The sequence below is a fragment of the Sus scrofa genome (assembly GCF_000003025.6).
Source record: "Sus scrofa isolate TJ Tabasco breed Duroc chromosome Y unlocalized genomic scaffold, Sscrofa11.1 Y_unloc_scaf6, whole genome shotgun sequence".
Taxonomy (NCBI): domain Eukaryota; kingdom Metazoa; phylum Chordata; class Mammalia; order Artiodactyla; family Suidae; genus Sus; species Sus scrofa.
Genome location: NW_018084782.1, coordinates 26979 through 43340, shown reverse-complemented (window position 1 = coordinate 43340; position 16362 = coordinate 26979). Strand labels below are relative to the sequence as shown.

General features: G+C 49.6%; 1 protein-coding gene across 1 annotated transcript; it reads right to left on the bottom strand.

The window, feature by feature from the left end:
* Positions 1-7505: 7505 nt before the first annotated feature.
* On the bottom strand, positions 7506-11642 carry LOC110257974. Its single transcript, XM_021080993.1, has 2 exons — positions 10934-11642; positions 7506-9786 (listed from the first exon to the last, which is right to left on the bottom strand). Exons 1-2 carry the CDS (start codon positions 11406-11408, stop codon positions 9473-9475), a joined length of 789 nt encoding a protein of 262 aa, XP_020936652.1. The 5' UTR covers positions 11409-11642; the 3' UTR covers positions 7506-9472.
* Positions 11643-16362: the final 4720 nt, after the last annotated feature.

Sequence of the window (16362 nt, the reverse complement as noted above, 5' to 3'; positions counted from 1 at the left end):
CAAAACTATCACTATTTGCAGATGATATGATACTACACCTAGAGAACCCTAAGGACTCTACCAGAAAATTCTTAGAGCTTATCCACAAATTTGGTAAAGTCGCAGGATACAAAATTAATACAGAGACATCGAAGGCATTTCTATATACTAACAATGAAAGAGCAGAAAAAGAAATTAGGGAAGCAATCCCGTTTACCATCACATCCAAAAAATAAAATACCTAGGAGTAAACCTACCTAAAGAGACAAAAGACCTGTGCTCTGAAAACTATAAGACATGGATGGAAGAAATCAAACACAAATAGATGGAAAGACATACCATGCTCTTGGATTGGAAGAGTTAATATTATCCAAATGACTATACTATCCAAGGCAATCTACAGATTCAATGCAATCCCTATCAAATTACCAAGGACACTTTCCACAGAACTTGAACAAAATATTTTAAAGTTTGGAAGCACAACAGACCCAGAATAGCCAAAGACTTCCTGAAAAAGAAAAATGGAGCTGGAGGAATCAGGCTCCTGGACTTCAGACTCTACTACAAAGCAACAATCATCAAAACCGCATGGTACTGGCACAAAGACAGAAATATAGATCAGTGGAACAGGATAGAAAGCCCAGAACTAAACCCTCGCACCTGCAGCCAACTCATCTATGACAAAGGAGGCAAGAATATACAGTAGAGAAAGGACAGCTTGTTCAATAAGAGGTGCTGGGAAAACTGGACAGCCACATGCAAAAGAAAGAAATTAGAACACTCCTTACACCATACACAAAAATAAACTCTAAATGGATTAAAGACCTAGATATAAAACCAGACACTATAAAACTCCTAGAGGAAAACATAGGCCAAACACTCTCTGACATAAATGACAGCAACATCTTCTCAGATCCACCTCTCAGAGTATTGACAACAAAAACAAAAATAAGCAAATGGGACCTGCGGGGAGCCAAGGAGATACAGGAGGCCAAGGAAGGGAACTAGCCTGATGGCTCAGTTCCGAAGGCAGGGTTCCTAACCAAGGAAAAAAAGCCTACCCGCCGGCACAGTTCCGAGGGCAAGTTCTAAAAATAATGAGGCTCACCTGCTAACCCAACAACAACACAACAATAGCAAAATGAAGGCTTTACAAAATATTGCAAGAATAAAAATTGCTTCTTGAAAAATTCAGTCTTTCCTGTTATTTACTTATAACTCAGGCTTTTCTGTTATTTGTTTGTTATTCTTTGTTACTTTTCTATATTGTTTTGTGATTCAATAAAATTGGAACAACAAAAATTGGAACAGTAATAAAATAATAAGAGCTTCTCCTTGGTGAAATTCCCCCTAGTCAGATCTAATGTGAGCAAAACAAAGTGTTCATTGGTTTGTTACAAGTAAAAATAGGTTTTAGAGTTAGGTAATTGTGGAGTGTACAATAGGTTAGAATAGGTTAGACATATATCATTCTTGATGGAAAAATATAATCTTGCTTTTAATAAGTTTTGTAGGGAGCTTTTAAGTTTTATGAAATTAAGTTGCTCTGATATAAAAAAATATTTTCTCATAGTGTCCCTTGACCATAATGCTTTGAAGTTAGTGCCTCAAGCTTTAATCTAAAAATGAGTTTTTGTAAATGTTAAATTCTTGTGCTTGTGACCTTTCTAGTTGTTAAAGTTTAGCTTAAAACAATAACGGGCGGCGCTTGCTAAAAGTAACCACAAGACGTTTTTATACCGAATTGCCTTATTTTCATATAATGATTTTTCCACATAATGTTTTGTAGCCATTATAATTTTGCATGATGCATTGTATCTGTTTTGATTAAAATTTTTAGAACACATTGTATATCTACTGTACCATGTAGTCTAAAATTTAATCTTTGAGAATATGATCTAAGCACTGTGATGTAAGTTACAATTAAGCTGTCTGTATAAACTGCTAACTATGCTAATAAAATTTGAGCAGTCCAGCGCCCTGAAAGAAGGGACAAAGAGGCTGTCTCCGTGTGCTTCGCCGACACTGTCCATCCCCGGAGGGAATATCCTGGCTGCTGAAGCTGGACTCTGGCAGGGACCTAATCAAACTTCAAAGTTTCTGCACAGCAAAGGAAACCCTAAACAACACAAAAAGACAACCCACAGAATGGGAGAAAATTTTTGCAAGTGAATCGACTGACAAGGGATTCATCTCCAAAATTTATAAACAAATTCTGCAGTTCCTTACCAAAAAAAAAAAAAACAAGCCTATCAAAAAAGGGGCAGAAGATCTAAACAGACAGTTCTCCAAAGAAGACATATGGATGGCCAAGAAACACATGAAAAGATGCTCAACATCACTCATTATTAGAGAGATGCAAATCAAAACCACTATGAGGTACCACCTTACACTGGCCAGAATGGCCATCATCCAAAAGTCTACAAACAATAAGTGCTGGAGAGGGTGTGGAGAAAAAGGAACCCTAGTACACTGTTGGTGGGATTGTCAATTGGTGCAACCACTGTGGAAAGCAGCATGGAGATGCCTCAGAAAACTAAACATAGAACTACCATTTGATCCAGCAATCCCACTCCTGGGCATCTCTCCAGAGAAAACCATGACTCTCAAAGACACATGTACGCCGATGTTCATTGCAGCACTATTTGCAACAGCCAAGACATGGAAACAACCTAAATGTCCATCGACAGAGGAGTGGATCCAGAAGATGTGGTACATATACACAATGGAATATTACTCAGCCATCAAAAAGAACGAAATACCAGCATTTTTAGCAACATGGATGGACCTAGAAACTACCATGCTAAGTGAAGTCAGCCAGACAATGAGACACCAACACCCAATGCTTTCACTGACATGTGGAATCTGAAAAAAGGACAGAATGCACATCTTTGCAAAACAGATGCTGACTCACAGATATTGAAAAACTTATGGTCTCCAGAGGAGACAGTTTGGGGGGTGGGGGATGTGCTTGGGCTGTGGGATGGAAATCCTGTGAAATTGGATTATGATCATTATCCAACTACAGATGTGATACATTCATTTGAGTAATAAAAAACAAAAAGAAAAAAAAGATAAACCCGCGGGCTGGGGGAAGAAAAAAGGAAGCAGCCTTGGGAGCCTCAGATGAGTCTCTGAAACACAATCCGATTTGCAAAGCTGTTGGGGGGGAGGGGGGCAATCGGAGCAGCCAGGAGGCTGGTCGCAAGCATATTCTGCAGGGAACACAGAATCTGAGTTTACCAGACAGGTGCACAGACGAGAGGGGTCCTCCAGGGAATTCAGGAAATCCCACCAGCTCTCTGAAAACTTCCTAGTGCCGCCCTCATCCTACAGGGAACTAGAAATCCCCTCATAGGACAGCTGGCCTCTTTCACTAAGAAGTACCAGTGAGTTCACTTATTGGCATAACTAAGACAAACTGTCTGATATGGATCAACCGGCAATTCAGAACTGTTACAAAGTACCACCTCCCAAGACACCCTGGATAGACATAGCAGCTTTTTCATTCTCTATAGTTTGCAAATATGTTCTCCCATTGGGCAGGAAAGGAGAAAGTGTCTCTTTGCTCCATTGTCTCATTTGCTGTGCAGAAGTTTCGTTTTGTTTTATTTCAGTGCCATCGCTTTTGCTTTTTGTTTTTTGTTTGTTTGTTTGTTTGTTTGTTTGCTTTTGCTGTCAGAGCCACTGAATCTTTGCTGACTCCTATGTCACCACCTCTTCCCCAGGTGTTTTAGGGTTTCAGATGTGAGGTTGAGGCCCTGACTGCATTTTGAGGTAATGGTTGAGCATGGTGTGAGCTAAGGATCCAGTTTATTCTCTGCCCTGTGGAGATGGCGTCTTCCTAACCCCAATGACTGAGGAGCCTCCCCTGCCCCACTGTGCCTCCTGAACGGCCTCGTGGAAGATCAGCTGATGGAAGAGCGGGGGATCTGAGACTGGATCATTGGGAGATCATTTTCCCATGGCCCGAACCCATCTCGGCAACGGGATGCCAGCAATCTCTGCACGGCCCTTGAAGCTGTATCCACAGTTGAATCTGCTTAAGTCGCACCCACAGACGCACCCCAATTTCTCTACCCTCGTCTTTCCCGTCTGGTCTGGGACTCCCGGGCTACCAGCTGAAAGTGCCTTTTCTCCAGCCCTTCAACAAACACAGCCGCCCGTTCACCAACTCCTGATTCTCTTTCTTGAACCCCGTCTGTCCCCACCCAGCCCAGGTCCAGGCTTTCCCAAAGCCTAGGGCGGGTCTCCCTGCTCTGCACCTGCCCGGAAAAATCAATTCTCTGAAGCTCCAACAGAGCAGTGGACTTTCCAGAATATTCACCACCCCATACCAAGAGCAGCCTGCCCCACACCTGGCCACCCCCACCCCCCTCAAAAAAACCTCCCTTTTTTTGGTTTCTGTTTGTTTGTTTGGGGGTTTTTTCTTTGTCTTTTGTCTTTTTAGGGCCACATCCGCGACATAAGGAGGTTCCCAGGCTAGGGGTCTAATCGGAGCTATAGCTTCCAGCCTACACCAGAGCCACAGCAATGCCAGATCCGAGCCGCATCTGCGACCCACACCACAGCTCACCACAACGACGGATCCTTAACCCACTGAGCGAGGCCAGGGATGGAACCCACAACCTCATGGTTCCTGGTCGGATTCATTTGCCCTGCACCACAACAGGAACTTCAAAAACATCCCGTTTTTGAAAGAAAGCAACAACAACAAGAGTTCCCGATCTGTAAACGCATCAGACTCTGAACCATGAGGTTTCGGGTTCAATCCCTGGCCTCAATCAGTGGCTAAGGATCCAGTGTTGCCGTGATCTGTGGTGTAGGCTGCAGACAAGACTCAGATGGTGCATTGCACCGACTGTGGCGTAAACTAGTACCTGCAGCTCCGATTTGACCTGGGAACTTCCATGTGTCCAGGGTGCAGCCCTAAAAAGCGAAAAAAAAAAAAAAAAAAAACAAGCAAAAAAACAACCACAACAATAAAACGTCCAGAGAATTCTCTGGTTAATTCGACTCTTAAAAGCATTTTCCCGATAATTACCTTTCTCGCATAAATGGATTCCTAAGGACCAACTTTTAGGGTGTGCCGCAGGCCTGGTGGTTTTCCTTCAGGCCCTTGGGACCTGCGATGGGGTGTCAGGAAGGAGAGAGGGAGGGAGACAGAGGGGGAAGCAACGGGGGAAAGAACGGGGAAGCCCGGGGGGAGACCTAGAGAAAGAGAAAGGAGATGGGGACAGAGAGAGAACCAGAGGAGAAAGGCAGGGGAAGGTGGGGGTGGGGCGGCGGCGAGAGAGGGAGAAAGGGCCCAAGGAGGAGCAGGAGAGAGACAGGGAGAGACCCCAGGCCAGAAGGTCGGACCCGGAACCCCAAAGAACGCCTCCCCTCACGTCGCTGCTCCCTCCGGGGCAAGGAAACAGGCGGGCAGAGCTGGCCATGCAGGGGAGCCGGCGAAGCCAGCAACAGGCAGGAACCCCACCTGCAACATCCTGGGAACAAACCCAGGGGCTCCGCACTTCCTGAAGCCCAGCGGGTTCCTTCCGCAGCCCCCAACCCCCGCCCCCAATCTGCTCGACCTGTGACGCCCGCCGGCTTTTGCGGGATGAGAAAGCCAGGCAGGGACCTGCGCTTCTGGCAGGGCACCATCTCCCTCGTGACAGCCTCGGCCTCGGGTCCTTCGCAGGATGCTCCCAAGGTCTCTGCACTGGAGCGACCTGCTCCCTGGCAGGGGCTAGGCCCGACTCACCTGCAAGGATCCGGAGTCTGCTCCGCACCCCGGGAGACCGCCTGGGAGCCCCCCACCCCAGTGTGTACTCCGCACTTGGCACTCGAGCTCTGGGCTGGGGAGCCAGCCGGGAAGACAGCGCGCATATGCGCTGCTGAGGCTCCTGGGGAATGACCAGCACCTGGGGAGCCGCGCTGGGAGGGGCGGGCCCTGCAGCCCCCACATGGCTCCGCCTCAGCTCTGTGCCATGCTGGCCTGCTCTGTCCACTCAAGTCAGCTGGGCTCTGGGGGCCTGAAGGCACAGGACCCTCCAGAGCGGTATGTGGATGCCACAGAAAACCCAGGAACTTCCCTGTGGGCTGCGGAGGGCACCTGGCGGGGAAGCCTCTCCCCAGGGCTGTGCTTTGGTTTTCTCTTCCTTTGTTCCTGCATGTGTGTGATGAAGACACAGCAAAGGCAGCAGGGGTGGGGTGTCCTGGAGGTGAGGCTCCAGCTGATTCTTGGGAAGGACCAGGTGAGCTCGGTCACCAGATGATGGCCAGGTGAGCTGAGTCCCTTAGAGAGGACCAGGCATGGGGGAGGATCTGACAAGGACCAGGTGAGCTGAGTCCCTTGGCCAGGACCGGGTATGGGGGAGGACCTGACAATGACCAGGTGAGCTGAGTCCCTTAGTGAGGACCGGTTATGGGGGAGGACCTGACAAGGACCAGGTGAGCTGGTGACATGCTCAATCCCCTTGGCTCCTGGATCCCAGGCTTCGCTTGCTGGACAAGAGCATCCTGTTGTCTGCAGAGGCAGGCATGAAGACAACCCCGGGAGACCCTTCAGCCAGCCCTTGCCCAAGGCCCGTGGCCCCATCAGCTGGGGCCTCTCGGGGCTTTCATTTCCTGATCTTGCTGTGGAGATGCCACATCCTTCCTGGGAACCTAGACGAAGGCATAAGCATCCCTCTATCCCCCTCCCTTCCTCTCCCGCTCTCACTCTTTCTTCCTCCTCTTCTCCTCTTTCTTCCTCTCTCCTCTCTCAAGCACCCCCTCCACACCTGAAACACACACACAGGGAGGCACAAAGATGACCATGGGGGTGCTTATTCCTCTGGGACGTTCTCACTCACACACCCCTCTCATCTAGAGACTCTGCATACAGGAGGGGCTCAATGAATACTTAGGGCATGAAGGAACTTCCAAACACTGTGGCCCAGCCAAAAACAACAAAAGAAAGCATCAACACTGGCTCGTGAGAGCCAAGCCATGCACACAACCTCTATGGCCAAGGACAGAGGCATGGGTGATGAAGATGTGGTGCACATACACAGTGGAATACCACTCGGCCATCCAAAGAAGGACATCATGCCATGAGCAGCAACAGGGATGCCACCAGAGATTCTCATACTGACGGAAGTCAGTCCGGCAGAGAAAGACACACACCACAGGAGATCCCTTATACCTGGAATCCCATCACTGCCACAAGTAAACCTTCCCATAGAAAAGAAACACATGGCCTTGGAGAACAGGCTTGTGGTTGTCAAGGCGGAATGGGAGGGGGAGAGAGGGGGCTGGGTGGGGAGGTTGGGGTGAGTAGATGCAAACTAGGACATTGAGAATGGATGAGCAATGAGGTCCTGCTGTCCAGCACAGGGAACTCTATCTAGTCATTTGGAATAGAACGTAATGGAAGATAATAAGAGAAAAAAATATATATAAATACACATTTGATGGACTGTGTCACTTTCCTGAATAGCAGAAATTGGCACAACATTGTATATCAGTTATAACAAAAAAATAGAAAAGTAGTGCAGACCTCTTGAGGCATATGCCCATTTTTATTTTTTATATAAAAAATCAACTACATTCCAACATTTTAAAAAATTACTCAATGAATTTTTCTGTATTTACTGTTGTACCTTGACCACCATGACCTGACTTTATAGCATTTCCATCCTAGACCTCCAGCCCTTCCCCCCACCCTCCTATCTGTGTCTGTGGGAAATCATCAGTCTTTCAAAATCTATAGGTCTGTATCTGGCCTGCAGTGAAGTTCACGGTGTCCTTTTTTTAGATGCCACATGCAAGTGATAGCACATGATATGGGTGTCTCACTGTCTGACTAGCTTCACGCAGCCTGATTGTGTCCAGGTCCACCCATGTGGCTGCAAATGCCTTTCCTTCTTTCCTTTTCATGGCTGAGTCACACTCCTTTGCGTCTATGGACCACATCTTTATCCACGCCTCTGTCGATGGACATTGAGGTGGGTTCCTTGTCTTGGCTCTTGTTCAGAGCGCTGCAACGCACAATGGAGTACACGGATCTTTTCGGGCCATGGTTTTCTCTGGAGAGATGACCGGGGTGGGATTTCTGGATCAAATGCTTATTCTAGTTTGAGTCTTCTGAGGACTCTCCCTCCTGTGTTCCACAGTGCTGTACAAACTGACATTCCCACCACTGGTATCACAGGGTTCCCTTTGCTCCACACCCTCCCCGCATTTCCTGTTTGCAGACGTCTGTCTGCATGATGGACACGCTGGCTGCGGTACGGGGGCAGCTCACAGAGCTTTTGCTTTGCGTTTCCCTAATAGTGATTTGATCACCTTTTCATGTGTTAGTGGGCCATCTGTACATCCTCTTTGGAGAACTGTCTGTTGACAGATCTACTCATTTTCTGTTGGGGTTGCTAAGGGTTTTTTGTTTTTTTGTTTGTTTGTTTTGGTATTGAGCTACAGGTGGTGTTTATAAATTCCGGACATGAATCCCTTGTCAGTCGCTTCACTGGCAAGTGTGTTCACCCATTCTGTGGGTTGCCTTTTTGTCTTGGTTAGGGCTTCCTTTGCTGGGCAGAAACATTTATGCTTCATTAGGTCCCATATTTTATTTTTGTTTGTATTGTCATTCCTCTAGGAGGTGGATCTGGGCAGACATTGCTGTGGTTCATGTCAGAGAGGGTGTGGCCTATGTTTTCCTCTAAGAGTCTTAGTGCGTCTGGTCTTACATTGAGGTCCTTAGTGCATTTTGAGTTTAGTTTTGTGTATGGGGTTAGGAAGGGTTCTAATTGCATTCTGTGACAGTGGCCGTCCAGTCTTCCCAGCACCACGTGGGGAAGGGACTGTCTTTTCTCCATTGTATACTCTTGCCTCCTTTGTCATAACTGAGTGGACTGCAGGTGCATGGGCTTCCCTCTGGGCTTCTGTCTTGTTCCCCTGATCTCCATTTCTGAGTTTGTGCCAGTACCAAATGGTTTTGATGACTGTAGCTTGTATGTACAGTCTGAAGTCAGGAAGACTGATTCCTTCAGCTCCCTTTTCTTTCTCAGGATGGCTTTGGCTCTGCTGGGTCTGTTGTGCTTCCAAAGAAACTTGCAGAGAGTTTGTTCTAGTCCTGTGAATAATGTCCTTCGTACTTGACAGGGATTGCACTGAATCTGTAGACAGCCGTGGGGAGTGGAGTCATTTGGATAATCTGGAGTCTTCCAGTCCAAGAGCAAGGTCTTTCCATCTTATTGTGTCATCTCTGATTTTTTACAACAGCATCTGATTGTAATCAGAATACAGGTCTTTGGTCTCTTTAGGTAGGTTGATTCCTAAGTATTTATTCTTTTTGATGCGATGGTAAAGGGGATTGTTTCCCTAATTTCTCTCGTGGATCTTTCATTGTGAGTCTCTAGAAATGTAGTTGATCTCTGTATATTCATTTTGTATCCTGCGACTTTGCCAAATTCATGGTCGAGCTCTAACAGGTTTCTGGGAGCGTCTTGAGGATTCTCTGGGGATAGTATCATGTCATCTTCAAATAGGGACATCCTACTCTTTCCTTTCCCACTGGGATTCCTTGCATTTCCTCTTCTTCTCTGACTGCCCTGGCTAGGACTTCCAAAACTAGGTTGAATGGGAGAGACGAGAGCAGACATCCTGGTCTTGTGCCTTCTCTCCATGGGAAGACTTTCCTTTTTCCACGACTGAGAAGGATGGCAGCTCTGGGTGTGTCATATATGGCCTTTCGAATGTTGAGGTCGGTTCCCTCTAGGCTCACGTTCTGAAGGGTTGTTATCAGAAAGAGGTGTTGGATTTTGTCAAAGGCTTTTTCTGCACCTGTTGAGAGAGGATGCAGCTTCTGCACGCCAAAGGCACAGCCACAAACCCCACAACTCTCTTCCCAGCATGGCTCACACCTCCGGAATCTGCTCCGACCCGGTAGGTCCACCATGACCTTCTCTGGTCTCGGCTCTTACATTCACGATCCATACTGCTAGGAAGCCCAAAGACACAGAGGATCCCAGGGCCACAGAGTTCCTGGGCTGGCTCAGTGGGGTAAGAACCTGACATAGGGGCCATGAGGAAGTGGGTTCCGTCATTGGCCTGACTCAATGGGTTAAACACCCTGCATTGCTCTGAGCTGGGGTGTAGGTTGCAGGTGAGGCTCGGATGTGGTGCGTCTCTGTTTCTAGTGTAGATTGGCATCTGCACCTCTGATTTGACCCCTGGACTGGCAACTTCCATGGGTAGCAGATACAGCCATTAAATGGGTATATTTAAATGGGGGGGGGGGGAAGACTACCAAGCTATCTCCTAGGAGGAGGTAAGGGCTATTTTTATATGTCTTGGTGTTTAAGGTCAGGGGATCTGAGCGTGTGGCACAGAGGCAGGGCTCCACAAAGATCCCTCCATAGGCCCCCACATGTCCCAGCATGCCTTGCAGGCCACCCAGGCAGTCCCGCTGCAGGGGCACGAGTGCAAAGGGGAAGGGGGTGCGGCTCCCATGGTGTTACAGGGAGAACCAAGAAGTGTCAACCCAGTGACAAGAGTTTCCCTGACGTTCAGCCGGCTCTCGGCCGCCACTTAGGTGGATCCGGCTTTGCCCAGATGAGCTCCTCCTGGCTGAACTGCTTTCTGCCCCTCATGGCTTCTTTCTTCGTGGAGGTCTCTTGCACGTGCTGTCTTCTCTTCCTCTCCAACACTCCCCCAAACCCTTCCTTTGGGAGCTGTCCTCAGAGCACAGAGAAGGTCAAGGGGCCATCATTCCACAGACCACCAGGCACTGGAGCGACCACCACCTGGCACTTCCCATTCCGACCCCCCTGCCACATCCAACCCTGCAGAAAGTGCCTTTTTGACAGCCCTGCAGAGGGAGGAGTGGAAGGATGTGTCCCCTGACGGGCCAAAGAAGATGCATGGCTGGTGGTGCCCTTTCCAAAGGGGGCAAGGTGACTGGGCCTGAAACCCTGAGGGAGGGACTTACCTCGGGATTCCCCCCAGGGGGTGGCATGTGCAGAAAACAGCAGTCGGCGAAAAGAAAACCTGGAGTTCCCGGTGTGGCTCACTGGGTTCGGAACCCGAGGCGTCTCCAGGGGAGGCGTGTTCCCTCCCCGGCCTTGCTCCGGGGCTTCCGGAGGCAGCCTCACCGTCAGCCGCGGTGGAGGTTGCCCATGAGGCTCGGATCGGGCAGTGCTGTGCCCGTGGGGTCCACCAGGAGTGGCAGCTCCGATTCCCCACTCCTCTGGCCAGGCTCCAACTCCCAAGACAGGCTGGAGAGCCCCAGAAGTGTTGCCACTCTTGAGAAGGGGGCCAAGACGTGCTTCCCTTCTGCGGGAGTGGAGAACGCGGCCCTGGGCGCCATTGCCTCCTGGGCTGTGCAGAAGGGTTTTGCGTGCTGTGGTCGGGTGGGGTGCCATGGCTGGTGTGCTTCTCGGCTTTTGCTGGGAGAGCGCCCGCATCCCTGCTGAGCCCTGTGTCCAGAGCTCTTGCCCAGGTGTTTGCGGGTTGGAGATGCAGGCGGAAGTCCTGCCTGCCTTGGGAGGAAATTGTTTCGCATGTGGGGAGCTGCGGGTCCAGAGGAGTGTCTGCCATGTGCAGAGGCAGCTTTCCCAAGCCCCTTGGTGGAGGAGACACCCCTGCCCCACCAAATGCCCAAGGAGCCAGCTTGTAGGGGATGCTGGAGGTGTGGCTGTCCTTCAAGCCCTTAGGACCTGCGATGGGGTATCAGGAAGGAGAGAGGGAGGGAGACAGAGGGGTTAAGGATGGGGGAAGGCTGGGAGGAGACTGAGAGAAAGAGACAGAGATATGGGGACAAAGAACCAGAAGGAGAAAGCCAGGGAAGGGGCCAAGGAGGGAAGGACAGAGAGGGAGAAAGGGCCAGAGGAGGAGCAGAAGAGAGACAGGGAGAGACCCCACAGCAGAAGGTCAGACCCAGAACCCAAAATAATGCATCCCCTACAGGTCGCTGCTGCCTCCAGAGGTAGGACTCAGGCGGGCAGAGCTGGCAACTCAGGGGAGCTGGCAAATCCAGCCAACGACAGGAACCCAACCTGGAACATCCTGGGAACAAACCCACCCGCTGGGCGCTGAGCCATTCCTCATTTGTCTCCCAGAAACTCAGAGGGCTCCTTCCCCACCTCACCCCTTGCCCCAAATGTGCTCGACCTGCGATGCCGCCCCCTGGCTTTTGCGGGGTTAGCGAACCACGTAGGGACCTCTGCTTCAGCTGGGGCATCCTCTTCCTCGTGACAACGTCGGCCTCGGGGTCCTTCGCAGGATGTTCCCAAGGTCTTTCTGCCCTGGAGCGACCTGCTCCCAGGCAGAGGCTATGCTCGACTCACCTGCAAGGATCCTGACTCGGGTCCGCACCCCCGGGGACCGCCTGGGAGCCCCCTCGATGTACTGTGCATGCGAGCTCTGGGCTCCGGAGCCAGCGGGGAGGACGCTGCGCATGCGCTCCGCTGAGGCTGCTGCGGAATGAACAGCACCTGGGGAGCAGCTCCGGGAGGGGCGGGCCCTGCAGCCCCCACAGGGCTCTACCTCCGCTAGGATCCTTGCTGGCCTAGTGTGTCGACCAAAGTCAGCCGGGCTCTGGGAGCCTGAAGCCGCAGGACCCTCTGTGGGGGTATGTGGATGGCACAGAAAAACCAGGAACTTCCCTGTGCGCTGTGCAGCGCAACTGGGGGGAAGCCTCTCCCCAGGGCTGTGAGTTGGCTTTGTGTTGCTTTGCTCCTGGATGTGTGTGATGAGGACACGGCAAAGGCACCGGGTGTGGGGTGTCCTGGAGGTGAGGCTCCTTCTTGGGAAGGATCAGGTGAGCTGGGTCACGAGATGATGGCCAGGGAGGCTGAGCCCCTTGGAAGGACCAGCTACCTTGGGTGGCTTGACAATAACCAGGGGGGCTGAGTCCCCTGGCAAGGACCCGGTATGGGGGAGGATCTAATGATCAGTTGAGCTGTGACATGTCTCCTGGCTCCCAGGCTTCTCTTGGTGGACAAGTGCATATGGTTGACTGGGGAGAGGCTGAAATAAGAAAACTCTGGGAGATCCTTCAGCCAGCCCTTGGCCAGGGCCCTTGTCTCCATCAGCTGTGGCCTCTCGGGGCTTTCATTCCCTGATCTTGCTGTGGAGATTCCACATTCTTCGTCTAGAAGGCATGAGGGCCCCTCTCTCCCCCTCCCTTCCTCTCCCACTCTCACTCTTTCTTCCTCCTCTTCCTCTCCTCTCTCTTCCTCTCTTCTCTCAATCACCCCCCTGCACACTTCAAACAGACACACACCCAGGGAGGCACAAAGATGATTGTGGGGGTGCTGATTCCTCTCTATCGTCCTGACTCACACACTCCTCTTATCCAGATAGTCTGCAGACAGTAGGTGCTCCATAAATATTTACGTCATGAAGGTACGTCCACACACTTTGGAACCTACCAAAAACAAACAAAAAAAAATTCAATACTAACTCATGACAGCCAAGATATGGACACAAAAATATCCACAGTCCAAGGAACGCATTGAGGAGATCTGGTCCCTATACTCAGCCATCAAAAGAATGAAATCATGCCATTTGTAGCAACACGGATTCCACTAGAGATTCTCATACTAAGTGAAATAAGCTAAAAAGAGAAAGACACATATCATATGATAACACTTCTATGTGGAATCTGAAACATGGCAGCTATGAACCTGTCTGCAGTACAGAAGCAGACTCACAGACATAGAGAGCAAGCTTGTGGCTGCCAAGGGGGAGGCGGAGGGAGTCGGCTGGATGGGGAGTTTCGGGTTTGTAGATATGAACTATGACTGAGGATGGATAAGCAATGAGGTCCTGCTCTATAGCATAGGAAACTCTATGAAGTCTCCTGAGATAGACCAAGAGGGAGGACAGTGTAAGAAAGGGGTTACATGCATAATCCCCAGTGACTGGGGCACTGAGCTGTACAGCAGACATGGGCACAACAATGTAAATCAACTATAATACAAAATTTAAGAAATACTGGCTCATCAATGACAAGACACGTGTCCTCAAACAGAAGGTAGGTAAGACTGAAAATGGCAACAGGAAATCTTTGGATTGCCTGCTCAATTTTCCTGCAAATCCGAAGCTTCACTAGGAAACCAAGTCTGTTCATCATAACAAAGACTGAGTCTGGGATTCCATGACCCTCACAGAGGATGGGAATGGGGCTGCCCTGTGGCTGTCCTGGGCAGATGGACCTGACATCCAGAAAAGATTCAGGTGTTGGCTGGGGGATGGGGAAGCCTGCAGGGCTGAGTGAGTGGCAGCCAGACTGCAGACAGGAGATGGGAGGGGCTTGGAGGGTGCTGGGAATTGGACCCCAGGAGGCACAGGTGTGGGTTCCACCCCATAAGCAGCCTCACCCCTTGGCCTCCTTCCCTCACCTGTAAAGATGCCAGAGAGACGTGATGCAGGAGAGACATGATGCAGCCAGGAGCTTGGGGCCAGGCAGTGCTGTGTTCAGAGGGATTCGGAGGCAGCCTCTAGTCTCGGCAGACCCTCAGAGCACCCAGGCCTCGCCTTCCTCCCTTGTGAGTGCAAGTCTGGGCTCCCTTTGGTCCTGAACACCAAAGCTACACGTGCTGGAGGCAAGTCCCAGATCGGTTTTCCACACCACACGTTTGCAACTCTGGGACTTAACCACCCTTACATAAACCAAAACTCATCACCCACGCACGTCACCCTGGGGATCCCACAGATATGAAATGACACCTCTTCTGTGATATGTGAACCAGTGCCCAGCACTACAGCTGTGACAATGGCTGGGTCTTCAACTACCAGGGGACCAGGGATATCCTTTTGGGTGTGTATATGAGGCCATTAAAAATTACTTGCTTAGGAGTTCCTGTTGTGGCTCAGCAGGTTAAAAACCCAACTCCATAAAAATGTATCCATGAGAATAATAGGATATTATTATTATGTATCCATAAGAATTGGATACTATTATGTATCCATAAGAATAATAAGTATCCATAAAAATGCGGGTTCCATCCCTGGCACGCCTCATGCAGTGGTTTAAGGAACCAGCATTGCCATGAGCTGTGGTGTAGGCTGCAGGTGCAGCTCAGATCTGGCGTTGCTGTGGCTGTGGTGTGCACCTGCAGTGGAAGCTCCAATTCAACCCCTAGCCCGGGAACTTCCATATGCTGCAGGGTCACCCACAAAATGAGAAAACATTATTTGCTCAGAATTTTTATCCCATGTAAAAAGCATTTATGATATGTTATTAAATAAAGAACCAAGTTCAAATAGCTCTCAATGTCAGTAACAAAAAAACTAGAACAGGAACACTGACGGCAGGTGTCTCCGCTTCTAACGCTTTTCTGTACTGGCCACGCACTTTCCACCATGAGTTTTTATTTATTTACATACTTATCTTTACGGCCTCACCTGTGGCACGTGGGAGTTCCCAGGCTAGGGGCTGAATAGGAGCTGCAGCTGCCACCCTACACCACAGCTCACAGCAACACCGGATCCTTAACCCACTGAATGAGGCCAGGGATCAAACCCATATCCTCACGGATCCTAGGCGGGTTCATTACCACTGAGCCATGACGGGAACTCCTACCATGAGCCTTTTAAAATTTTGAATTTATTTCTATGGAAGAAATGCACACCACCCCTCCGAATTAAGTAATGCATTCGGGATCAAAACATATGGAGACCTCTAGCATGGAGCCTCACTTCTGAACTTGACCCTGCAATGAGCTTTTTTAATGAAAAGAAACATACACTTTCTTTGCATTACCTGCAAGAGATATTATCAAGACCCTTCTACAGTTTGTCAATTTCTAAATAGCCAGGAACATGAAATGACCCCTCATTCGTGAATTTACCAATGAGACAAGGGGCAGCTTCTGGATGGAGAGGACAGAGTGATGCCTGACTCCAACATCCAATGTTGCTAAAGGGGAGTTAGAGATTTTTTCCTCTTTTTAAAAATGTATTGAAGTAGAGTTTGTCTACAATGTTGTGTTAGTTTCAGGTGTACAGCAAAGTGACTCAGTGATCCATGTATACACATTCATTCTCTCTCAGATTCTTTTCCCACAGAGATGATCAAAGAATATTGGGCGGAGTTCTCTGTGCTAGACAGCAGGTCCCCAATGGCCAGCCATTCCACAGACTTCAGTGTGCACATGCCAGTCCATCACCTCCAGTTCATTCCCCCCTCCACCTGTCCCCTTTGATCACCATAAGACTGTTCTCTTTGTCTATGAGACAGTTTCTGTTTTGTAAGTAAGTGCCTTTGTGTCCTATGTTAGAGTCCACATAGAAGTGATTATCTATGATATTCGTTTTTCTCTGTCTGACTCACTTCACTTAGTATGAGCATCTCTAAGTCCATCCAAGTGGCTCCGGGAATTAGAGTTTAAATGGAACCAAGAGGGGAAACAG

Excerpts from the sequence above, each read along its gene's own strand:
- LOC110257974 (XM_021080993.1), bottom strand. The coding sequence starts at position 11,408 with ATGCGGGCGCTCTCCCAGCAAAAGCCGAGAAGCACACCAGCCATGGCA. Across the intron at positions 9,787-10,933 it reads CCCCTGGGGGGAATCCCGAG|GTGCAGAAAAAGCCTTTGAC; the intron begins GTAAGTCCCTCC and ends CTCTCTCAACAG.